Below are 25,080 nucleotides of genomic sequence, written 5' to 3'. Positions count from 1 at the left end.
ACAGTTTGTGCTTGGTGAGGTTACTGTCAGCTCTGTGTTCAGTGGTCTGTGTCAGAGTCTCTTCCTCTTCAGCAGCTGCAGTCGGTTCCTGCTGTAACAGCTCAGTGTCTCTGCAGTCTGACTGAGGGAGGTTTTTGTACGACTACAAATCACTGTGTGAACACATCAGCACTGTTTATATAGTGATAACTCTGACAGTAGTAAACTGCTGCATCCTCAGTCTGAACTCCACTGATGGTCAAAGAGAAGTCAGAGCTGCTTCCACTGCCACTAAACCGAGCTGGTGTTCCTGATACAAGTGTGCTTGCGAAATATATTAGGAGTTTCGGAGCCTGTCCAGATTTCTGTTGATACCAGGACATAGCATCATCTCCAAAACTATATCTATAAACAGCCTGGCTGGTTTTACAGGTCAGAGTGACAGTGGATCCTGGAGTAGATGTCACTACTGGAGGTTGAGTCACAGTCACCTGACCGCTGCATCCTGCAGACAGAAACAAATCTTTCATTTATCAGCAGAAATTAATGACAGAAAAGGAAACACATCATGTTTGAAATGTTGCTGAGTGAATGAACCTGTAAAACAGCAGCAGGCCAGCGTCCAGATGAGGATGGTGATGAGAGTCATGGTGGTTGTGCTTTCTGCTGTGTTGACTGACAGATCTGAGTCCTGCAGTGTTGAACTCACAGGACTATAAACCTTCTCAGTTCACTGGAGGATCAGCTGACGATGCAAAGCCTCCTCTCTATGGAAATGATTTCTCTGCTCTCAACAGACTGAAGGCAACGTGGGACACAAAATCAGGAGAAATACTGTTTGGATTTACACCATCTATGATCTTAATGGAATAAAATAACTTCTTTTGGAAACAAATTTGAGGATTTACAACATTTGTTTCAATGGGAGTGGTTGGTATCTACTTATTTAATTTGTTTTACATACAAGGTTTCACAAATACACTATATACTCATTCTGTAATTTATGATTATTTATATTTATGATTATTTAGAAATGTTGTGTTTATTTAACATTGTCTCAAAAATGTAACATGTTTACAATCTGAATTTGTTACAGGGCAAATCAACCTGTTTTGTGTCACTTGTACAAAATTTCATAAAAATGATGCAAATTGTTTTGATTCATGAGGAAATTTCAAACTAAATCAATGAAAACATTTTATACATTTGATAAAATGTTAATTATCCAGTTTTAGCAGAAAATAAAGTGACTTTTCAGTGGATAGATTCTTGTTCACAGTGCAGGAGGTTTTTGTACGGCCACTTAATGAGTTTGTATCACTGTGGTGGACTTTTGGTGGAGGAACCAAACTCATCGTTGACTGTAAGTACCAGAGATTTATTACTTTTCACAATATATAGAATTTATACCATTTATCAAATATTTCATGACACTGTGATCAAGTTCAGTGTTTGCATGATTTTCTGTTTTTTGTTATTAATCAAACAAGGCTGATCTCACAATCTGAGAAGAAACTTTGCAGAGATCAAAATTCACTCAGTATTTAAGATAATACATTTTTGGATAAAAAAGATAAACATACATTTTCTAATATATTATTTTTACGATGACTTTTATCTTTTATCTAACTTTTAAATATTATCTGCATTCAAATGTTTGACAACAATATTTGGGGGGAAAAAAGCAAAGATTTATCTACAAAACATCAGTAGTTTTTTTTTGTTGTTTTTTTAAATTCACTTATTTTGATCATCCAAACTGCTTTTAAAATCTATTGTTGTTTACCATTAATATGATTTTATCAGTTAATGCAGCTCAGCTTTGTGTTCACGGTTCATTTATTTCACATTAGTAGTGAAAAGGAAGTGAAAGAGACAGATGACAAAGTTTTAACTGTATTCACATGAGTGTTTCACTTCTGTCAGTTTAAACACAAGAAAATGAATTATTCACTGTCTCACATTATGAAACAGATATGAAGATGTCATCAATAATTATTATCAATGAACCTTTTTCACTGCATTGAACTCATGTGTCTGATGGTCTGATTCTTAGTGTATGAGTGCAACAGCAGCACAAGCTCTAAAGTTTTCCGTCTTTGTCTTTTCTCCCCCCTCTCCTCCCCCTCTCTCTCCTCCAGTGGGTGTGGTGCGGCCCACCCTGACCGTCCTCCCCCCCTCCAGAGAGCAGCTGCAGCAGGGCAGTGCCACACTGGTGTGTCTGTCCAGCGGGGGCTTCCCCTCAGCCTGGAGGCTGGACTGGAAGGTGGGGGGCAGCAGCAGCTCCTCAGGGGTGTCACACGGCACGGAGGTCCTGGGGAGGGACGGCCACTACAGCCGGAGCAGCACCCTGAGCCTATCTGCAGACCAGTGGAGGAAGGTGGGCTCAGTGAGCTGTGAGGCCAGTCTGAGTGGACAGACCCCCGTCACTCAAACCCTGGACCCTGACCGCTGCTCAGAGTAGAGCTTCAGCAACACTTCCTGTCTGGAAATGATGCTTCTTTTTCTTTGCTAGAGATCTTGATGAAGCTACAGATCTTCTCTGTTCAGCTGTTTCTGCAAGTTTCACATCTCTCTACTCAGTGTTTTAATGTGCATGTTGCTTTCTAATACTGATCTTCCTTATATTCTGCTTTATGTTCATTACTTTTCAAATGAAACTTAATATTCTGAGTTTCACTCCAAGAGAAATTATTCATACATGTAAAGTGTGAAATGAACATTGAACCATTATTCAATAAAACTGTTGATTATAATGAGTCAGTGTGTTTGTATTTCTTTTAAAATCAATTCGTTATGAAAAATAGCTTCTTGATCATCCAAATATCATCATTCCTGATGTTATAATACTGTATATCTAATAGTACAAGAGATGATTGTTTTTTTATTAACTAGTGACATTAATTTTGAGTATGAAATCATTTGGAATTTTAAAATGTGGAATAATAAATTGGAAAGCTTTATTTCCTTTTGGGCTGTAGTTGTATTATTTTGTTCTGCATTAGTGGAAAATCTGTCAAATATTTGTTTCTATTGGTGGCTATACTCTAACAAGAGCTAAATGTTTCCAGCTTACTCATAAAGATATTGAATAAACTGACGAGAACTGAAGTTTTAACTGTAAATGTAAGAGGGTCTTTCAGTATGTGTCAGTTTTATTTGGGTTCATTGTGGTTCTGCTTGATGACTCTTGTGTGTCAGAGTCACAGTGTTGTGTTCACTCCACCAGTTATCCTCATCACAGTCTCTTCATCAACCCTCTGCAGCTGCAGCAGGCCGTTTTCACTTCAGTCAAACTGAAGGAGGTTTTTGTACGACTCGAAATCACTGTGTGAACACTCCACTACCATGGTAGCCCAGACAGTAGTAATCTCCAACATCTTCAGCCTGAACACCACTGATGGTCAGAGTGTAGTGAGAACCAGATCTACTGCCACTGAATCGAGATGGAGTTCCTGAGTTTAGAGTTGATGCGTCATATATAAGAAGTTTGGGAGCTTGTCCAGGTTTCTGAAGGTACCAACTGAGATCAGCACCAATATCTGAACTCCCTGTGGCGCTGATGGTCACCGTCCCTCCAAGACTAACAGACTTGGATTTGTCAGTCTGAGTCAGAAATTTGTTGGCAGAAGACTCTAAAATGAGAAATGAAAAATCTTAAAGAGTAAATATTATAGCCAATAGCCAATGGAGAAGCAGTTCAGGTTGTGATGGGAGAGAAAAATAGAAAAGACATTTAAGCAAAAGTAAAAGGGAGAACACAGACTGGATTTGCACCAAACATTTTCAGAATCTCTCACCCTGACTCAGAAAACCCAACATGACCAGCAGAGTTATTGGCGACATCATCCTGATGCAGTTTTCAGTGTGAGTGCATGAAAGCAGTTCAGACTCTCTGTGACACAAGAACTTAAACTCTGAGGAGCAGTGATGCATGAAAGTCATGCAAAATACATTTAAGAAGGCAAACACACACCTGTTGTTGTGAAACAGGAAGAGCAGAGGTGAGGAGGAGTGAGAGATCAACCTCTACAGAGGATCATTTTAATTCAAAGTTCATCCAGAAAACATTGACTTTATCCTCTTTATTATGTTGTTTAGGTTGTATGGCGCCACCTGCTGGCAGATTGGATGAACACTTAACTCAGCATGATCTGACCCAACATTTGATTGATTTTGATTTCTCTGTTTTCACAGTCATTTTTATTATTATTGTTGTTAGCACAAAGGCAGGAATTTAAACCCATTTTATCTCACTTTAGGGCCTGCTCAGCGTTTTAGGTAACCAACTCTTTCCCTTCACACTTAACAGGTGTCCACTCTAATTAAAGTATGTTATATTGTATATTTGGTATTTGATTTATCTGAAAAGTTGAGTAATAAGTTGAAGTTGATTGTTTGGTGTGCAGGATCTTAGACAGCCACTAAATGTTCTGTTTGGGCTGCTGTTTGTGTTAATAAAATGATACTGTTAGCATAAATAATGTTTTAACAACCCTGTTAATAGAAGGATGAGTTTCAATGAGATAAGAGAAGAACATTATTAGAAAATGTTGGACTACATCCTGTGAGACAAGATGTGAGTAAACAACATGTTGTTGATTGATGTTTACAGAAAAAATCCCAAAGGAATAGTTTGACATCTTGGGAAATACAGTTATTTGATTTCTTGCCGAGAGGTAGATGAGAAGATCGATACCACTTTTTTATTTGTACATAAATATAGAGCTATGGCTCCTGGTTAGCTTAGCATTACAAATGTAAATAGGGAGAAACAGCTAGCTTGTCTGTGGGTAACAAAATCTGCCCATAAAACCTCTAAAGCTCACTAATTAATATACGGCTTGTTTAATATTAACAAAAGCCAAAGTTTTTTGGGGGATTAAACAGGCAACATATAACATGTTAATTAATGAGCTTTAGAGGTACTGGTGGGCAGATTTTTTTTGCCTTCAGACATAGCCAGGCTAGCTGTTTCCCTCTGTTTCCAGTTGTTATGCTAAGCTAAGCTAACTGGCTACTGGCTCTTGCTTTGTCTTTAACTGACAGATATGAGAGTTTGTGTCAGTCAACAAGACAGTGAATCAGCAAATATCTGAGAATGTCCAGTGAATAATGTTTTCAAGTGACAAACAACATGTTGATGTGTGTCTAAGTTTCTAGATTGTGGAAAATGTTCGGTTTTTTTTTTTTCACAACTTCTGATATCACTGTATGTGGAAAATGAACATCATGATGGTTAGTTTCAATGTCAGTTTCACACTTTTTGACATGGAATAAAAGGAAGATATTTAAAAATATAAAATATGCCAATATATCCATGTGTACATGTTGTTTGTGATTGGTACAGTTTGTGCTTGGTGAGGTTACTGTCAGCTCTGTGTTCAGTGGTCTGTGTCAGAGTCTCTTCCTCTTCAGCAGCTGCAGTCGGTTCCTGCTGTAACAGCTCAGTGTCTCTGCAGTCTGACTGAGGGAGGTTTTTGTACGACTACAAATCACTGTGTGAACACTGGCCCACTGTGGTAACTCTGACAGTAGTAAACTGCTGCATCTTCAGTCTGAACTCCACTGATGGTCAAAGAGAAGTCAGACCTGCTTCCACTGCCACTAAACCGAGCTGGTATTCCTGATTCACGTTGGCTTGCAAGTCTTATTAGGAGTTTTGTAGTCTGTCCAGATTTCTGTTGATACCAGAACATATAATCTCCACTACTATCTCTAGCAACAGCCTGGCTGGTTTTACAGGTCAGAGTGACAGTGGATCCTGGAGTAGATGTCACTACTGGAGGTTGAGTCACAGTCACCTGACCGCTGCATCCTGCAGACAGAAACAAATCTTTCATTTATCAGCAGAAATTAATGACAGAAAAGGAAACACATCATGTTTGAAATGTTGCTGAGTGAATGAACCTGTAAAACAGCAGCAGGCCAGCGTCCAGATGAGGATGGTGATGAGAGTCATGGTGGTTGTGCTTTCTGCTGTGTTGACTGACAGATCTGAGTCCTGCAGTGTTGAACTCACAGGACTATAAACCTTCTCAGTTCACTGGAGGATCAGCTGACGATGCAAAGCCTCCTCTCTATGGAAATGATTTCTCTGCTCTCAACAGACTGAAGGCAACATGGGACACAAAATCAGGAGAAATACTGTTTGGATTTACACCATCTATGATCTTAATGGAAAATTATATTTATAGAAGTGCAGTTGAGGATTTAAGGAGAAGTTTGTGTTGACTGTGATTGGTATGATGTGTCTGTTTTTCTATTTATACGTATTACCATATATAAATTATATATTTCAGTTTTGCTTAATATAAGTTTATAAATCATTATTATTATAAAGCATCATGTTCATTTAACTATGTATTAACTGAAACAAAATTATCAATTAAATTGTGAAACAAACGACTTTGTTACAAGGAGACTGTAATCGGTTTTCTGTCATGTGTAGAAAAATAAAGAAAAATTAAAGAAATAGTCTTGTTTTATATAATAATTTCAATCTATATTATTAAACAAAGTGTTGTAGATTCAATAAAGTATCATTTTTTCTTTGTTATTTTAAAAAGCAGAGTTTTTTCAGTGGATAGATGCTTGTTCACAGTGCAGGAGGTTTTTGTACGGCCACTTAATGAGTTTGTATCACTGTGGTACACTTTTGGTGGAGGAACCAAACTCATCGTTGACTGTAAGTACCAGAGATTTATTACTTTTCACAATATATAGAATTTATACCTTCTATCAAATATTTCATGACACTGTGATTAAGTTCAGTGTTTGCATGATTTTGTGTTTTTTGTTATTAATCAAACAAGGCTGATCTCACAATCTGAGAAGAAACTTTGCAGAGATCAAAATTCACTCAGTATTTAAGATAATACATTTTTGGATAAAAAAGATAAACATATATTTTCTAATATACTATTTTTACGATGACTTTTAACTTTTATCTAACTTTTAAATATTATCTGCATTCAAATGTTTGACAACAATATTTGGGGGGAAAAAAAGCAACGATTTATCTACGAAACATCAGTAGTTTTTGTTGTTGTTTTTTTAAATTTACTTATTTTGATCATCCAAACTGCTTTTAAAATCTATTGTTGTTTACCATTAATATGATTTTATCAGTTAATGCAGCTCAGCTTTGTGTTCACGGTTCTTTTATTTCACATTAGTAGTGAAAAGGAAGTGAAAGAGACAGATGACAAAGTTTTAACTGTATTCACATGAGTGTTTCACTTCTGTCAGTTTAAACACAAGAAAATGAATTATTCACTGTCTCACATTATGAAACAGATATGAAGATGTCATCAATAATTATTATCAATGAACCTTTTTCACTGCATTGAACTCATGTGTCTGATGGTCTGATTCTTAGTGTATGAGTGCAACAGCAGCACAAGCTCTAAAGTTTTCCGTCTTTGTCTTTTCTCCCCCCTCTCCTCCCCCTCTCTCTCCTCCAGTGGGTGTGGTGCGGCCCACCCTGACCGTCCTCCCCCCCTCCAGAGAGCAGCTGCAGCAGGGCAGTGCCACACTGGTGTGTCTGTCCAGCGGGGGCTTCCCCTCAGCCTGGAGGCTGGACTGGAAGGTGGGGGGCAGCAGCAGCTCCTCAGGGGTGTCACACGGCGCGGAGGTCCTGGGGAGGGACGGCCACTACAGCCGGAGCAGCACCCTGAGCCTCTCTGCAGACCAGTGGAGGAAGGTGGGCTCAGTGAGCTGTGAGGCCAGTCTGAGTGGACAGACCCCTGTCACTCAAACCCTGGACCCTGACCGCTGCTCAGAGTAGAGCTTCAGCAACACTTCCTGTCTGGAAATGATGCTTCTTTTTCTTTGCCAGAGATCTTGATGAAGCTACAGATCTTCTCTGTTCAGCTGTTTCTGCAAGTTTCACATCTCTCTACTCAGTGTTTTAATGTGCATGTTGCTTTCTAATACTGATCTTCCTTATATTCTGCTTTATGTTCATTACTTTTCAAATGAAACTTAATATTCTGAGTTTCACTCCAAGAGAAATTATTCATACATGTAAAGTGTGAAATGAACATTGAACCATTATTCAATAAAACTGTTGATTATAATGAGTCAGTGTGTTTGTATTTCTTTTAAAATCAATTCGTTATGAAAAATAGCTTCTTGATCATCCAAATATCATCATTCCTGATGTTGTAATACTGTATATCTAATAGTACAAGAGATGGTTGCTTTTTTATTAACTAGTGACATTAATTTTGAGTATGAAATCATTTGGAATTTTAAAATGTGGAATAATAAATTGGAAAGCTTTATTTTCTTTTGGGCTGTAGTTGTATTATTTTGTTCTGCATTAGTGGAAAATCTGTCAAATATTTGTTTCTATTGGTGGCTATACTCTAACAAGAACTAAATGTTTCCAGCTTACTCATAAAGATATTGAATAAACTGACAAGAACTGAAGTTTTAACTGTAAATGTAAGAGGGTCTTTCAGTATGTATCAGTTTTATTTGGGTTCATTGTGGTTCTGCTTGATGACTCTTGTGTGTCAGAGTCACAGTGTTGTGTTCACTCGACCAGTTATCCTCATCACAGTCTCTTCACCAACCCTCTGCAGCTGCAGCAGGCCGTTTTCACTTCAGTCAAACTGAAGGAGGTTTTTGTATGGCTCTAAATCACTGTGTGAACGTTACATCACTATGGGCACTAAAACAGTAGTAATCTCCAACATCTTCAGCCTGAACACCACTGATGGTCAGAGCGAAGTCAAAACCAGAACTACTGCCACTGAATCGAGATGGAGTTCCTGAGTTTAGAGTTGATGCGTCGTATATTAGAAGTTTGGGAGCTTGTCCAGGTTTCTGAAGGTACCAACTGAGATCATCTTCAATATCTGAACTCCCTGTGGCGCTGATGGTCACCGTCCCTCCAAGACTAACAGACTTGGATTTGTCAGTCTGAGTCAGAAATTTGTTGGCACAAGAATCTGAAATGAATATGAAAAATCTTAAAGAGTAAATATTATAGCCAAAAGCCAATGGAGAAACAGTTCGGGTTGTGATAGGAGAGAAAAATAGAAAAGACATTTAAGCAAAAGTAAAAGGGAGAACACAGACTGGATTTGCACCAAACATTTTCAGAATCTCTCACCCTGACTCAGAAAACCCAACATGACCAGCAGAGTTATTGGCGACATCATCCTGATGCAGTTTTCAGTGTGAGTGCATGAAAACAGTTCAGACTCTCTGTGACACAAGAACTTAAACTCTGAGGAGCAGTGATGCATGAAAGTCATGCAAAATACATTTAAGAAGGCAAACACACACCTGTTGTTGTGAAACAGAAAGAGCAGAAGTGAGTAGGAGTGAGAGATCAACCTCTACAGAGGATCATTTTAATTCAAAGTTCATCCAGAAAAAATTGACTTTATCCTCTTTATTATGTTGTTTAGGTTTTATGGCCCCACCTGCTGGAATATTGCATAAACATTTATCTCAGTAACTCAGTTTTTCCAAAAACCTTTTTTTTATTGTTGTTGTTAGCACAAAGGCAGGAATTTAAACCCATTTTATCTCACTTTAGGGCCTGCTCAGCGTTTTAGGTGACCAACTCTTTCCCTTCACTCTTAACAGGTGTCTACTCTAATTAAAGTACGTTATATTGTATATTTGGTATTTGATTTATCTGAAAAGTTGAGTAATAAGTTGAAGTTGATTGTTTGGTGTGCAGGATCTTAGACAGCCACTAAATGTTCTGTTTGGGCTGCTGTTTGTGTTGATAAAATGATACTGTTAGCATAAATAATGTTTTAACAACCCTGTTAATAGAAAGATAAGTTTCAATGAGATAAGAGAAGAACATTATTAGAAAATGTTGGACTACATCCTGTGAGACAAGATGTGAGTAAACAACATGTTGTTGATTGATGTTTACAGAAAAAATCCCAAAGGAATAGTTTGACATCTTGGGAAATACAGTTATTTGATTTCTTGCCGAGAGGAAGATGAGAAGATAGATACCACTTTTTTATTTGTACATAAATATGGAGCTATGGCTCCTGGTTAGCTTAGCATTACAAATGTAAATAGGGAGAAACAGATAGCTTGTCTGTAGGTAACAAAATCTGCCTATAAAACCTCTAAAGCTCACTAATTAATATCTGGCTTGTTTAATATTAACAAAAGCCAAAGTTTCTGCTGGTTGTCTGGCAACATCACATTAACCCCTGTTAAACCACAACTTGTCTTGTTTTTTCAATTTGTTTTTTGGGGGATTAAACAGGCAACATATAACATGTTAATTAATGAGCTTTAGAGGTACTGGTGGGCAGATTTTGTTGCCTTCAGATAGAGCCAGGCTAGCTGTTTCCCTCTGTTTCCAGTTGTTATGCTAAGCTAAGCTAACTGGCTACTGGCTCTTGCTTTGTCTTTAACTGACAGATATGAGAGTTTGTATCAGTCAACAAGACAGTGAATCAGCAAATATCTGAGAATGTCCAGTGAATAATGTTTTCAAGTGACAAACAACATATTGATGTGTGTCTAAGTTTCTAGATTGTGGAAAATGTTCCGTTTTGTTTTTTTTTTTCACAACTTCTGATATCACTGTATGTGGAAAATGAACATCATGATGGTTAGTTTCAATGTCAGTTTCACACTTTTTGACATGGAATAAAAGAAAGATATTTAAAAATATAAAATATGCCAATATATTCATGTGTACATGTTGTTTGTGATTGGTACAGTTTGTGCTTGGTGAGGTTACTGTCAGCTCTGTGTTCAGTGGTCTGTGTCAGAGTCTCTTCCTCTTCAGCAGCTGCAGTCGGTTCCTGCTGTAACAGCTCAGTGTCTCTGCAGTCTGACTGAGGGAGGTTTTTGTACGACTACAAATCACTGTGTGAACACTGGCCCACTGTGGTAACTCTGACAGTAGTAAACTGCTGCATCTTCAGTCTGAACTCCACTGATGGTCAAAGAGAAGTCAGACCTGCTTCCACTGCCACTAAACCGAGCTGGTGTTCCTGAATGACGTTGGCTTGCAAATTTTATTAGGAGTTTTGGAGTCTGTCCAGATTTCTGTTGATACCAGAACATATAATCTCTACTACTAGCTCTAAAAACGGCCTGGCTGGTTTTACAGGTCAGAGTGACAGTGGATCCTGGAGTAGATGTCACTACTGGAGGTTGAGTCACAGTCACCTGACCGCTGCATCCTGCAGACAGAAACAAATCTTTCATTTATCAGCAGAAATAAATGACAGAAAAGGAAACACATCATGTTTGAAATGTTGCTGAGTGAATGAACCTGTAAAACAGCAGCAGGCCAGCGTCCAGATGAGGATGGTGATGAGAGTCATGGTGGTTGTGCTTTCTGCTGTGTTGACTGACAGATCTGAGTCCTGCAGTGTTGAACTCACAGGACTATAAACCTTCTCAGTTCACTGGAGGATCAGCTGACGATGCAAAGCCTCCTCTCTATGGAAATGATTTCTCTGCTCTCAACAGACTGAAGGCAACGTGGGACACAAAATCAGGAGAAATACTGTTTGGATTTACACCATCTATGATCTTAATGGAATAAAATAACTTCTTTTGTTAACAAATTTGAGGATTTACAACATTTGTTTCAATGGGAGTGGTTGGTATCTATTTATTTAATTTGTTTTACATACAAGGTTTCACAAATACACTATATACTCATTCTGTAATTTATGATTAATTATATTTATGATTATTTAGAAATGTTGTGTTTATTTAACATTGTCTCAAATATGTAACATGTTTACAATCTGAATTTGTTACAGGGCAAATCAACCTGTTTTGTTGTCACTTGTACAAAATTTCATAAAAATGATGTAAAATATTTTGATTCATGAAGAAATTTAAAACTAAATCAATGAAAACATTTTATACATTTGATAAAATGTTAATTATCCAGTTTTAGCAGAAAATAAAGTGACTTTTCAGTGGATAGATGCTTGTTCACAGTGCAGGAGGTTTTTGTACGGCCACTTAATGAGTTTGTATCACTGTGGAGGACTTTTGGTGGAGGAACCAAACTCATCATTAACTGTAAGTACCAGAGATTTCTCATTTCTACAACATAATATATTATACCGAGTTTTGCACCAGAACGTGATAAAACTAGTATTTATTTGGGGTAATTTATATATTATGGATATTTTTCGCTTTGCATTGAGCTCAGCTAAAGTTTGGAGAAAACTTTTTGCAGATATTATTTATTGTTTATTATTGTAGATGGTGTTATGATGACATATTTGTAAAAAAAAAAATCTAATTTTCATATATTTTACTTTTAGTCAATTGTTTGCTTCACAAAATGTCCTTGTAAAATTTCTCTGACAAACATTTTAACAACCAAACAATAAATTTAACTTTATTCATTATTTTTTAACATTGAAACAATTTTAAGATCTAAAATATGATGTTGGTTTCTGTAAAACAAATAAATGAGTTTATATTTAGATCCAGTTTTGCTGTAGTTTGTGTTCACAGTTGGTTAGTTTGATGTTGAGAAAAGGAAGTGAAACAGACAGATGACAAAGTCTTTAACTGTAATCACACATTAGTGTTTCACCTCTTAACTTTTATATAAACTCATCAAGAAAATCATTAAACATTATAAAGCAGATATGAAGATTTCATTTATCGTTCATTCATTTTAAAAAATTGTTACATTTACACCTGCCTCATGTTGTATATTTTCTGATTCTTAGTGATTTATGATGATTTGCCACAATAGATTCATTGCTTTAAATGTCAAAATTACAAGTACAAACACCATTTAGCTTTATTAACAAAACCCTCATTTCCTCCCATTTCTCACTGCCTCTCCTCTGTCTGATCACAGTGTCACACACACAGTTAATCCACAGCATTGTTAACCTCTGTCATGTATCATAACTCAGCTGTCTGTCCTACGGTAGAAGTTAATCTGCTCCTTGTGTGTCTCTGCTCTCCCCTCCAGCTGGCCCCATGGTCAGGCCCTCAGTCTCTCTGCTTCCCCCCTCCTCTCAGCAGCTCTCTGGAGGCTCGGCCACGCTGGCCTGCCTGCTGACCGGCTACTCTCCTCAGGGAGCCGTGGTGAGCTGGGAGGTGGACGGTAGAGAGGTGACAGAGGGGGTCCTGAGCAGCTCAGAGGAGGAGAAGAGCGGACGCTACAGCAGCAGCAGCATCCTGAGCCTGAGCCAGGAGCGCTGGATGGAAGGAGAGGTGTACTCCTGCAAGGTCCTCCATCATGACCACAGCCAGACCAAGTCCCTCCACAGGAGCCAGTGTAAGGGCTAGAGGGGCTGGCTGAAGCCCAGGACAGGAGCTGTGTCTGGGGGGAGCAGGAGGAACACACCTGCTCATCTGATCAATATGAGTTTTAATGTCTGTAGAGTAAACTGAAGCTTTGTGTGACAAAGAACAACAACAACTTAGAGAGTAATGTGTGTAGCTCAGCAGCTAGATGTGAGTGTGCTTAATAACTGTCCTGTTGATGATTGATGTTTTTGCTAATAAAGCTTGCACTGATGAAAGAAAACATTATAAATATTTTGTTCTTTTATCTTATGAAGAGTGGTAAGAAATGAAAAGGTTTTGCAACTTTAACTGATTCTCCTCTCTGTGGAAATTGAAAAGCTTCGGACTTAAATGACAAGATTAATTAACATTTTAACTGGTAATGGAAGTAGAATAATGTAGTAACAAGAATGTTTTTTTTTAGATACAAATTTATATCATGATTAAAAAACTTGGAAAATATATTTTGGCATTAGATTTTCAGTGTTGAAAAAATCATGACTGAAATATGTGATCAGGCAACATTTGTCAGAGCTCTTCTACTGAGAGTAAATGTGAAAAAGAACATCATTTGGTGTCGAAAGATGTTTCTCTATTACAAAAAATACAAGAAAAGAATTGAATCTATGTAGCTGAGTGAAGATGTATTTCTCCCTCTTTCTTCTCCAGTAGGTGTGTTGTAGTTCAGAGATATTGATGAGGCTACAGATCTACTCTGTTCAACTATTTGTGCAAAATCATGACTATCTTGATGTGTATTCAGTTTTCTCTCACTAATCTTACTCATATTCTGATGCATTTACTATTATGTTTCAATATAACCGTTTTTTAATCAGCCACACATTTAACCAATAAAATAAAATTGAATATTATCATAAATCACTATCTTTGTATGTATTTTGTGATATATTATTCATGAGAAATGCATATTCATGCCAGTATTATACCTCATCTTTCCAACATGCTTCACTTCAACATCAAGTCAGGTTTCTATTCATTATTTTATAGTATGTGTAACAATATAATATGAAATATAAAGTATAACATATTTATCATTTCTGAATCAAAAACTTTTTTAGATGAAACTTTTACAGTAGATTGTTTTGTGCTGCTGAATGTAAAACTATTGGTGGAAATATTGTTGAATTTTGTTGCTGTCAGAGGATATATTCTTACAACAACTCTGTTCTTGAAATGATGTGAAATAATGATGAAGATTTAACTTAAAAACTGCATGTTGGAAAATGTCTTTCAGTTTGTTTCAGTCTAATTTGGGTTCATTGTGGTTCTGCTTGATGACTCTTGTGTGTCAGAGTCACAGTGTTGTGTTCACTCCACCAGTTATCCTCATCACAGTCTCTTCATCAACCCTCTGCAGCTGCAGCAGGCCGTTTTCACTTCAGTCAAACTGAAGGAGGTTTTTGTACGACTCTAAATCACTGTGTGAACGCTCCACCATGGGCACCAAGACAGTAGTAATCTCCAACATCTTCAGCCTGAACACCACTGATGGTCAGAGTGTAACCAGAACCAGATCTACTGCCACTGAATCGAGATGGAGTTCCTGAGTTTAGAGTTGATGCGTCATATATTAGAAGTTTGGGAGCTTGTCCAGGTTTCTGAAGGTACCAACTGAGATCAGCACCAATGTTTGAACTCCCTGTGGCGCTGATGGTCACCGTCCCTCCAAGACTAACAGACTTGAATTTGTCAGTCTGAGTCAGAAAATTGTTGGCAGAAGACTCTGAAATGAGAAATGAAAAATCTTAAAGAGTAAATATTATAGCCAATAGCCAATGGAGGAGCAGTTCAGGTTGTGATCGGAGAGAAAAATAGAAAAGACATTTAAGCAAAAGTAAAAGGGAGAACACAGACTGGATTTGCACCAAACATTTTCAGAATCTCTCACCCTGACTCAGAAAACCCAACATGACCAGCAGAGTTATTGGCGACATCATCTTGATGCAGTTTTCAGTGTGAGTGCATGAAAACAGTTCAGACTCTCTGTGACACAAGAACTTAAACTCTGAGGAGCAGTGATGCATGAAAGTCATGCAAAATACATTTAAGAAGGCAAACACACACCTGTTGTTGTGAAACAGAAAGAGCAGAGGTGAGGAGGAGTGAGAGATCAACCTCTACAGAGGATCATTCTAATTCAAAGTTCATCCAGAAAACATTGACTTTATCCTCTTTATTATGTTGTTTAGGTTTTATGGCGCCACCTGCTGGCAGATTGGATGAACACTTAACTCAACAAGATCTGATCCAACATTTGATTGATTTTAATTTCTCTGTTTTCACAATCATTTTTATTATTTTTGTTGTTAGCACAAAGGCAGGAATTTAAACCCATTTTATCTCACTTTAGGGCCTGTTCAGCGTTTTAGGTGACCAACTCTTTCCCTTCACACTTAACAGGTGTCCACTCTAATTAAATTATGTTATATTGTATATTTGGTATTTGATTTATCTGAAAAGTTGAGTAATAAATTGAAGTTGATTGTTTGGTGTGCAGGATCTTAGACAGCCACTAAATGTTCTGTTTGGGCTGCTGTTAGTGTTAATAAAATGATCCTGTTAGCATAACTAATGTTTTAACAACCCTGTTAATAGAAGGATGAGTTTCAATGAGATAAGAGAGGAACATTATTAGAAAATGTTGGACTACATCCTGTGAGACAAGATGTGAGTAAACAACATGTTGTTGATTGATGTTTACAGAAAAAATCCCAAAGGAATAGTTTGACATCTTGGGAAATACAGTTATTTGATTTCTTGCCGAGAGGTAGATGAGAAGATCGACACCACTTTTTTATTTGTACATAAATATGGAGCTATGGCTCCTGTTTAGCTTAGCATTACAAATGTAAATAGGGTGAAACAGCTAGCTTGTCTGTTGGTAACAAAATCTGCCTATAAAACCTCTAAAGCTCACTAATTAATATCTGGCTTGTTTAATATTAACAAAAGCCAAAGTTTCTGCTGGTTATCTGGCAACATAACATAAACCCCTGTTAAACCACAACTTGTCTTGTTTTTTCAATTTGTTTTTTGGGGGATTAAACAGGCAACATATAACATGTTAATTAATGAGCTTTAGAGGTACTGGTGGGCAGATTTTCTTGCCTTCAGACAGAGCCAGGCTAGCTGTTTCCCTCTGTTTCCAGTTGTTATGCTAAGCTAAGCTAACTGGCTACTGGCTCTTGCTTTGTCTTTAACTGACAGATATGAGAGTTTGTATCAGTCAACAAGACAGTGAATCAGCAAATATCTGAGAATGTCCAGTGAATAATTTTTTCAAGTGACAAACAACATGTTGATGTGTGTCTAAGTTTCTAGATTGTGGAAAATGTTCCGTTTTTTTTTTCACAACTTCTGATATCACTGTATGTGGAAAATGAACATCATGATGGTTAGTTTCAATGTCAGTTTCACACTTTTTGACATGGAATAAAAGGAAGATATTTAAAAATATAAAATATGCCAATATATTCATGTGTACATGTTGTTTGTGATTGGTACAGTTTGTGCTTGGTGAGGTTACTGTCAGCTCTGTGTTCAGTGGTCTGTGTCAGAGTCTCTTCCTCTTCAGCAGCTGCAGTCGGTTCCTGCTGTAACAGCTCAGTGTCTCTGCAGTCTGACTGAGGGAGGTTTTTGTACGACTACAAATCACTGTGTGAACACTGGCCCACTGTGGTAACTCATACAGTAGTAAACTGCTGCATCTTCAGCCTGAACTCCACTGATGGTCATTGCAGCGTTTACTCCGTCTCCTCTGCCAGAAAATCGAGATGAAAACTCACTTGTTGGATTCTGACCCAATTGGATGACCAACTTTGGAGCTTCTCCAGATTTCTGCTGATACCAGTGCACGTTACTATCTTTATCTGACCAAACATAAACTGCTGGGTTGGTTTTACAGGTCAGAGTGACTGGGGATCCGAGAGCAGATGTTACTACAGGAGGCTGAGTCACAGTCACTTGACTGCAAGATCCTGAAAAAAAGGGAAAAACATTACGTGAAGTAAAATTACTCATATTTAGATGTAGACACACGTGTGTAATATCCAGCTATAACTCAGTAGATGTGAGCGGTTTTAGTGATGTAATTACTTTCTAATTTTATGTTAAAAATAAATCACACCTTTGAGGCAGCAGCAGGCCAGCGTCCAGATGAGGATGGTGATGAGAGTCATGGTGGTTGTGCTTTCTGCTGTGTTGACTGACAGATCTGAGTCCTGCAGTGTTGAACTCACAGGACTATAAACCTTCTCAGTTCACTGGAGGATCAGCTGACGATGCAAAGCCTCCTCTCTATGGAAATGATTTCTCTGCTCTCAACAGACTGAAGGCAACATGGGACACAAAATCAGGAGAAATATTGTTTGGATTTACACCATCTATGATCTTAATGGAATAAAATAACTTCTTTTGGAAACAAATGTGAGGATTTACAACATTTGTTTCAATGGGAGTGGTTGGTACCTATTTATTTAATTTGTTTTACATACAAGGTTTCACAAATACACTATATACTCATTATGTAATTTATGATCAATTATATTTATGATTATTTAGAAATGTTGTGTTTATTTAACATTGTCTCAAATATGTAACATGTTTACAATCTGAATTTGTTACAGGGCAAATCAACCTGTTTTGTGTCACTTGTACAAAATTTCATAAAAATGATGTAAAATATTTTGATTCATGAAAAAATTTAAAACTAAATCAATGAAAACATTTTATACATTTGATAAAATGTTAATTATCCAGTTTTAGCAGAAAATAAAGTGACTTTTCAGTGGATAGATGCTTGTTCACAGTGCAGGAGGTTTTTGTACGGCCACTTAATGAGTTTGTATCACTGTGGTTGACTTTTGGTGGAGGAACCAAACTCATCGTTGACTGTAAGTACCAGAGATTTATTACTTTTTACAAGATATAGAATTTATACCTTTTATCAAATATTTCATGACACTGTGATTAAGTTCAGTGTTTGCATGATATTCTGTTTTTTGTTATTAATCAAACAAGGCTGATCTCACAATCTGAGAAGAAACTTTGCAGAGATCAAAATTCACTCAGTATTTAAGATAATACATTTTTGGATAAAAAAGATAAAAATACATTTTCTAATATACTATTTTTACGATGACTTTTAACTTTTATTTAACTTTTAAATATTATCTGCATTCAAATGTTTGACAACAATATTTGGGGGAAGAAAAATAAAGATTTATCTACGAAACATCAGTAGTTTTTTTTTTGTTTTTTTTAAATTCACTTATTTTGATCATCCAAACTGTTTTTAAAATCTATTGTTGTTTACCATTAATATGATTTTATCAGTTAATGCAGCTCAGCTTTGTGTTCACGGTTCATTTATTTCACATGTAGTGAAAAGGAAGTGAAAGAGACAGATGACAAAGTTTTAACTGTATTCACATGAGTGTTTCACTTCTGTCAGTTTAAACACAAGAAAATGAATTATTCACTGTCTCACATTATGAAACAGATATGAAGATGTCATCAATAATTATTATCAATGAACCTTTTTCACTGCATTGAACTCATGTGTCTGATGGTCTGATTCTTAGTGTATGAGTGCAACAGCAGCACAAGCTCTAAAGTTTTCCGTCTTTGTCTTTTCTCCCCCCTCTCCTCCCCCTCTCTCTCCTCCAGTGGGTGTGGTGCGGCCCACCCTGACCGTCCTCCCCCCCTCCAGAGAGCAGCTGCAGCAGGGCAGTGCCACACTGGTGTGTCTGTCCAGCGGGGGCTTCCCCTCAGCCTGGAGGCTGGACTGAAAGGTGGGGGGCAGCAGCAGCTCCTCAGGGGTGTCACACGGCTCGGAGGTCCTGGGGAGGGACGGCCACTACAGCCGGAGCAGCACCCTGAGCCTCTCTGCAGACCAGTGGAGGAAGGTGGGCTCAGTGAGCTGTGAGGCCAGTCTGAGTGGACAGACCCCTGTCACTCAAACCCTGGACCCTGACCGCTGCTCAGAGTAGAGCTTCAGCAACACTTCCTGTCTGGAAATGATGCTTCTTTTTCTTTGCTAGAGATCTTGATGAAGCTACAGATCTTCTCTGTTCAGCTGTTTCTGCAAGTTTCACATCTCTCTACTCAGTGTTTTAATGTGCATGTTGCTTTCTAATACTGATCTTCCTTATATTCTGCTTTATGTTCATTACTTTTCAAATGAAACTTAATATTCTGAGTTTCACTCCAAGAGAAATTATTCATACATGTAAAGTGTGAAATGAACATTGAACCATTATTCAATAAAACTGTTGATTATAATGAGTCAGTGTGTTTGTATTTCTTTTAAAATCAATTCGTTATGAAAAATAGCTTCTTGATCATCCAAATATCATCATTCCTGATGTTATAATACTGTATATCTAATAGTACAAGAGATGGTTCTCTACGACATTCCTATGGGCCGTAGGAATGTCGTAGAGAGATCGAACCAAAACTGAATTATTCGTCTCATCAAGACCTACAATTCATATGCTGACACCCTTGACCTAAATCCAACAGGAAGTCCGCAGTTCACCCATGAAAGTATGACTTTGTGCCAATTTTGGACCTTGAATAAACGCTATCTTCTCCTAGGGCGTTAATGGCATCGGCTTCAAACTTAAATACATGACTTATCACACTGTGCTGAACAAGAGTTATTAAAAACTTTGTAATAACTCGAACGGTTTAGATCTAGTAAGCCCTGAAAGTTGGAGTGCGACATCACACCTTACAATGTAAACCAATGGGGAGGCAATCTCTGGGCATGGACTTTGTGCCAAACTGGGTCGTCTGACGTCTAAACTATAAGTCCGACCACTTTCAAACCTGTATCAATGTATTTGCGATGAAAATTCCTACAAAAAAATGTGATTTTTAATGCAAGATTTGGCCAAAGTCATGGGATTTATGAGGATATTTCACAAGAAGATTACTCTGAAATGCTTCTCTCCAGCTGAGAGGGAGAGAGAGAGAGAATGGAAGGGGGGGGGGGGGGCAGAAGCCCTTGGACTGCGCCACACTCCAGTTACTTGTGATGTGTTTCTACACATCCAACAGCAGTGTTCAATCCTTGCTTTTTTTCAAGGAGTACATGTGCTCCTAAATGAAAAAAAATAGGAGCACACATATAACTTCAGGAGCACACTGAAAAATGTTCAAGTAACAGTTTCTTAAAGAAAACAATTCATTACATACATATTTACAATTTATCACATACATATTTAAACTCTTTGTGTGTGTGTGTGTGTGTATGTAAATCACAATTTATGTTGTTTTTAGGGGTGCTCAATTATGGAAAAAATCATAATCACAATTATTTTTGTTCAATATTGGATCACAATTATTTAACATGATTACTTTTTGACTGTCATTTTTGCCAATTGCCGATGTTGATATATGCACATATTTTTTCCACTTCGCTGTGGAGACTATTACACATGCAATCATATATTGTACTAATGATCAAGAAAGACTATAGCCTATATGAGGGAAGAACTTAAATGCTGAGCTACTGAACTCCAGTCTTCCTAAGTTCTTCCTTCATATATTGTCTTTCTTGATCATAGTATAATCTATGCTTGCATGCATAATAGCCTCCTCAGCCAGCTGGTAAAAATATGTGCATATATCGGCATCGGCAATCGGCCACAATGAGTTGGAAATATCAGCATATCGAATATCGGCAAAAATCCAATGTTATGCATCCCTAGTTAAAAGTCTTTACATTCCTAAAAATAGACTTGATGAAAATTAGGAAATTAATTTGTTTTACACACAAACTCATCAAGGGTTTTCAATTTACTAATTGAAATTCAAGTGAATGGGCACAAAACTTGCATGATTTTTATGACACAGGTGTGAGCAAGGCAGCCATGTCTCATGCTGCAGAAAATTCTCATCCTCACACAATTGAGATTTGATGCTTCGCCATGACGGAGGAAGTTGCTATAACTTTATTGTAAATGCTCCAATCTGCACCAAACTTTACATGGTTGATAAGACTCCCGGCCTGAGCACGTGTACATGACAATATTCCATCAGTGATGCAAACTGGCTGAATAGCGCCATCTACGAAATTTCAGTAAAGCAGCCCCAACAGTGGGCAAAACAGTGGACAAAGGAAGTGATGTTTATCTCCTTCTTGCACTGTCTGAAAACAGCCCGGGTCTGAAGACATCTACATGCCCGTCACAGAAGCCCTTCGATTGCGCCACGGCCCGACGTGCGCAAGGGCGCGAAGGCCCGTTCAACGCTGCTTGCAGTTCAATTTGTTTTTTGGGGGATTAAACAGGCAACATATAACATGTTAATTAATGAGTTTTAGAGGTACTGGTGGGCAGATTTTGTTGCCTTCAGACAGAGCCAGGCTAGCTGTTTCCCTCTGTTTCCAGCTGTTATGCTAAGCCAAGCTAACTGGCTACTGGCTCTTGCTTTGTCTTTAACTGACAGATATGAGAGTTTGTATCAGTCAACAAGACAATGAATCAGCAAATATCTGAGTGACAAACAACATGTTGATGTGTGTCTAAGTTTCTAGATTGTGGAAAATGTTCCGTTTTTTTGTTTTTCTCCACAACTTCTGATATCACTGTATGTGGAAAATGAACATCATGATGGTTAGTTTCAATGTCAGTTTCACACTTTTTGACATGGAATAAAAGGAAGATATTTAAAAATATAAAATATGCCAATATATTCATGTGTACATGTTGTTTGTGATTGGTACAGTTTGTGCTTGGTGAAGTTACTGTCAGCTCTGTGTTCAGTGGTCTGTGTCAGAGTCTCTTCCTCTTCAGCAGCTGCAGTCGGTTCCTGCTGTAACAGCTCAGTGTCTCTGCAGTCTGACTGAGGGAGGTTTTTGTACGACTACAAATCACTGTGTGAACACATCAGCACTGTTTATATAGTGTACACTCTGACAGTAGTAAACTGCTGCATCTTCAGTCTGAACTCCACTGATGGTCAAAGAGAAGTCAGAGCTGCTTCCACTGCCACTAAACCGAGCTGGTGTTCCTGATTCAAGTGTGCTTGCATATTTTATTAGGAGTTTTGGAGCCTGTCCAGATTTGTGTTGATACCAGAATATACATAAACCAATACCATTACAGATGTGAACAGGATAATTAATTTTACAGGTCAGAGTGACAGTGGATCCTGGAGTAGATGTCACTTCTGGAGGTTGAGTCACAGTCACCTGACCGCTGCATCCTGCAGACAGAAACAAATCTTTCATTTATCAGCAGAAATAAATGACAGAAAAGGAAACACATCATGTTTGAAATGTTGCTGAGTGAATGAACCTGTAAAACAGCAGCAGGCCAGCGTCCAGATGAGGATGGTGATGAGAGTCATGGTGGTTGTGCTTTCTGCTGTGTTGACTGACAGATCTGAGTCCTGCAGTGTTGAACTCACAGGACTATAAACCTTCTCAGTTCACTGGAGGATCAGCTGACGATGCAAAGCCTCCTCTCTATGGAAATGATTTCTCTGCTCTCAACAGACTGAAGGCAACGTGGGACACAAAATCAGGAGAAATACTGTTTGGATTTACACCATCTATGATCTTAATGGAATAAAATAACTTCTTTTGTTAACAAATTTGAGGATTTACAACATTTGTTTCAATGGGAGTGGTTGGTATCTACTTATATAATTTGTTTTACATACAAGGTTTCACAAATACACTATATACTCATTCTGTAATTTATGATTAATTATATTTATGATTATTTAGAAATGTTGTGTTTATTTAACATTGTCTCAAATATGTAACATGTTTACAATCTGAATTTGTTACAGGGCAAATCAACCTGTTTTGTGTCACTTGTACAAAATTTCATAAAAATGATGTAAAATATTTTGATTCATGAGGAAATTTAAAACCAAATCAATGAAAACATTTTACACATTTGATAAAATGTTAATTATCCAGTTTTAGCAGAAAATAAAGTGACTTTTCAGTGGATAGATGCTTGTTCACAGTGCAGGAGGTTTTTGTACGGCCACTTAATGAGTTTGTATCACTGTGGTGGACTTTTGGTGGAGGAACCAAACTCATCATTAACTGTAAGTACCAGAGATTTCTCATTTCTACAACATAATATATTATACTGAGTTTTGCACCAGAACGTGATAAAACTAGTATTTATTTTGGGTAATTTATATATTATGGATATTTTTCGCTTTGCATTAAGCTCAGCTGAAGTTTGGAGAAAACTTTGTGCAGATATTATTAATTGTTTATTATTGTAGATGGTGTTATGATGACATATTTGAAAAAAAAAATCTAATTTTCATATATTTTACTTTTAGTCAATTGTTTGTTTCACAAAATGTTGATGTAAAATTTCTCTGACAAACATTTTAACAACCAAACAATAAATTTAACTTTATTCATTATTTTTTAACATTCAAACATTTTTTAGATTTAAAATATGATGTTGGTTTCTGTAAAACAAATAAATGAGTTTATATTTAGATCCAGTTTTGCTGTAGTTTGTGTTCACAGTTGGTTAGTTTGATGTTGAGAAAAGGAAGTGAAACAGACAGATGACAAAGTCTTTAACTGTAATCACACATTAGTGTTTCACCTCTTAACTTTTATATAAACTCATCAAGAAAATCATTGCAAGAATAATTATTTACTCTAACACATTTAGATTTAATTTAATGATCATTAAATGAAATGAATCATTACATTTGAACCTAACTCATGTTGTATATTGTCTGATTCTTAGTGATTTATGATGATTTGCCACAATAGATTCATTGCTTTAAATGTCAAAATTACAAGTACAAAAACCATTTAGCTTTATTAACAAAACCCTCAGTTCCTCCCATTTCTCACTGCCTCTCCTCTGTCTGATCACAGTGTCACACACACAGTTAATCCACAGCATTGTTAACCTCTGTCATGTATCATAACTCAGCTGTCTGTCCTACAGTAGAAGTTAATCTGCTCCTTGTGTGTCTCTGCTCTCCCCTCCAGCTGGCCCCATGGTCAGGCCCTCAGTCTCTCTGCTTCCCCCCTCCTCTCAGCAGCTCTCTGGGGGCTCGGCCACGCTGGCCTGCCTGCTGACCGGCTACTCTCCTCAGGGAGCCGTGGTGAGCTGGGAGGTGGACGGTAGAGAGGTGACAGAGGGGGTCCTGAGCAGCTCAGAGGAGGAGAAGAGCGGACGCTACAGCAGCAGCAGCATCCTGAGCCTGAGCCAGGAGCGCTGGATGGAAGGAGAGCTGTACTCCTGCAAGGTCCTCCATCATGACCACAGCCAGACCAAGTCCCTCCACAGGAGCCAGTGTAAGGGCTAGAGGGGCTGGCTGAAGCCCAGGACAGGAGCTGTGTCTGGGGGGAGCAGGAGGAACACACCTGCTCATCTGATCAATATGAGTTTTAATGTCTGTAGAGTAAACTGAAGCTTTGTGTGACAAAGAACAACAACAACTTAGAGAGTAATGTGTGTAGCTCAGCAGCTAGATGTGAGTGTGCTTAATAACTGTCCTGTTGATGATTGATGTTTTTGCTAATAAAGCTTGCACTGATGAAAGAAAACATTATAAATATTTTGTTTCTTTTATTTATATCATGATTAAAAAACTTGGAAAATATATTTTGGAATTAGATTTTCAGTGTTGAAAAAATCATGACTGAAATATGTGATCAGCCAACATTTGTCAGAGCTCTTCTACTGAGAGAAAATGTGGAAAAAAAACATGATTTGGTGTCGAAAGATGTTTCTCTATTACAAAAAATACAAGAAAAGAATTGAATCTATGTAGCTGAGTGAAGATGTATTC

The 25,080-nt window shown here is 37.6% G+C and overlaps 1 protein-coding gene and 4 gene segments (V, D, J or C); 3 read left to right on the top strand and 2 right to left on the bottom strand.

Moving 5' to 3' along the window:
* The first annotated feature begins 234 nt into the window (after positions 1-234).
* On the top strand, positions 235-2,672 carry LOC137200159 (immunoglobulin lambda constant 6-like). The segment is given in 2 exon segments: positions 235-298; positions 2,121-2,672. Coding segments are annotated over 2 exon segments (387 nt in total).
* A 631-nt stretch (positions 2,673-3,303) lies between these two features.
* Positions 3,304-3,825, bottom strand: LOC137200158 (Ig kappa chain V region 3547-like). The segment is given in 2 exon segments: positions 3,304-3,614; positions 3,780-3,825. Coding segments are annotated over 2 exon segments (357 nt in total).
* Positions 3,826-7,363: 3,538 nt separating this feature from the next.
* Positions 7,364-7,997, top strand: LOC137200157 (immunoglobulin lambda constant 6-like). The segment is given in 1 exon segment: positions 7,364-7,997. A coding segment is annotated over 1 exon segment (405 nt).
* Positions 7,998-8,628: 631 nt separating this feature from the next.
* On the bottom strand, positions 8,629-11,190 carry LOC137200156 (uncharacterized). The gene is made up of 3 exons (XM_067614824.1): positions 10,847-11,190; positions 9,104-9,198; positions 8,629-8,939 (listed from the first exon to the last, which is right to left on the bottom strand). The coding sequence occupies exons 1-3, from the start codon at positions 11,188-11,190 to the stop codon at positions 8,629-8,631; spliced, it is 750 nt and encodes a 249-aa protein (XP_067470925.1).
* A 1,726-nt stretch (positions 11,191-12,916) lies between these two features.
* On the top strand, positions 12,917-24,835 carry LOC137200154 (Ig heavy chain C region-like). The segment is given in 4 exon segments: positions 12,917-13,255; positions 14,574-14,683; positions 18,992-19,187; positions 24,242-24,835. Coding segments are annotated over 4 exon segments (966 nt in total).
* Positions 24,836-25,080: the final 245 nt, after the last annotated feature.

This window comes from Thunnus thynnus, chromosome 16, assembly GCF_963924715.1.
Source record: "Thunnus thynnus chromosome 16, fThuThy2.1, whole genome shotgun sequence".
Lineage (NCBI taxonomy): Eukaryota > Metazoa > Chordata > Actinopteri > Scombriformes > Scombridae > Thunnus > Thunnus thynnus.
The sequence above is the reverse complement of the archived record's forward strand: the minus strand, read 5'-3'. Positions and strand labels throughout refer to the sequence as shown.

Coding starts and splice junctions, on each gene's coding strand:
- LOC137200156 (XM_067614824.1), bottom strand. CDS start 11,190: ATGAAAGATTTGTTTCTGTCTGCAGGATGCAGCGGTCAGGTGACTGTG. Junction 9,199..10,846: donor AGTGGGCCAGTGTTCACACA/GTGATTTGTAGT, acceptor CTTGTGTCACAG/AGAGTCTGAACTGTTTTCAT. Junction 8,940..9,103: donor GTTGGGTTTTCTGAGTCAGG/GTGAGAGATTCT, acceptor TATTCATTTCAG/ATTCTTGTGCCAACAAATTT.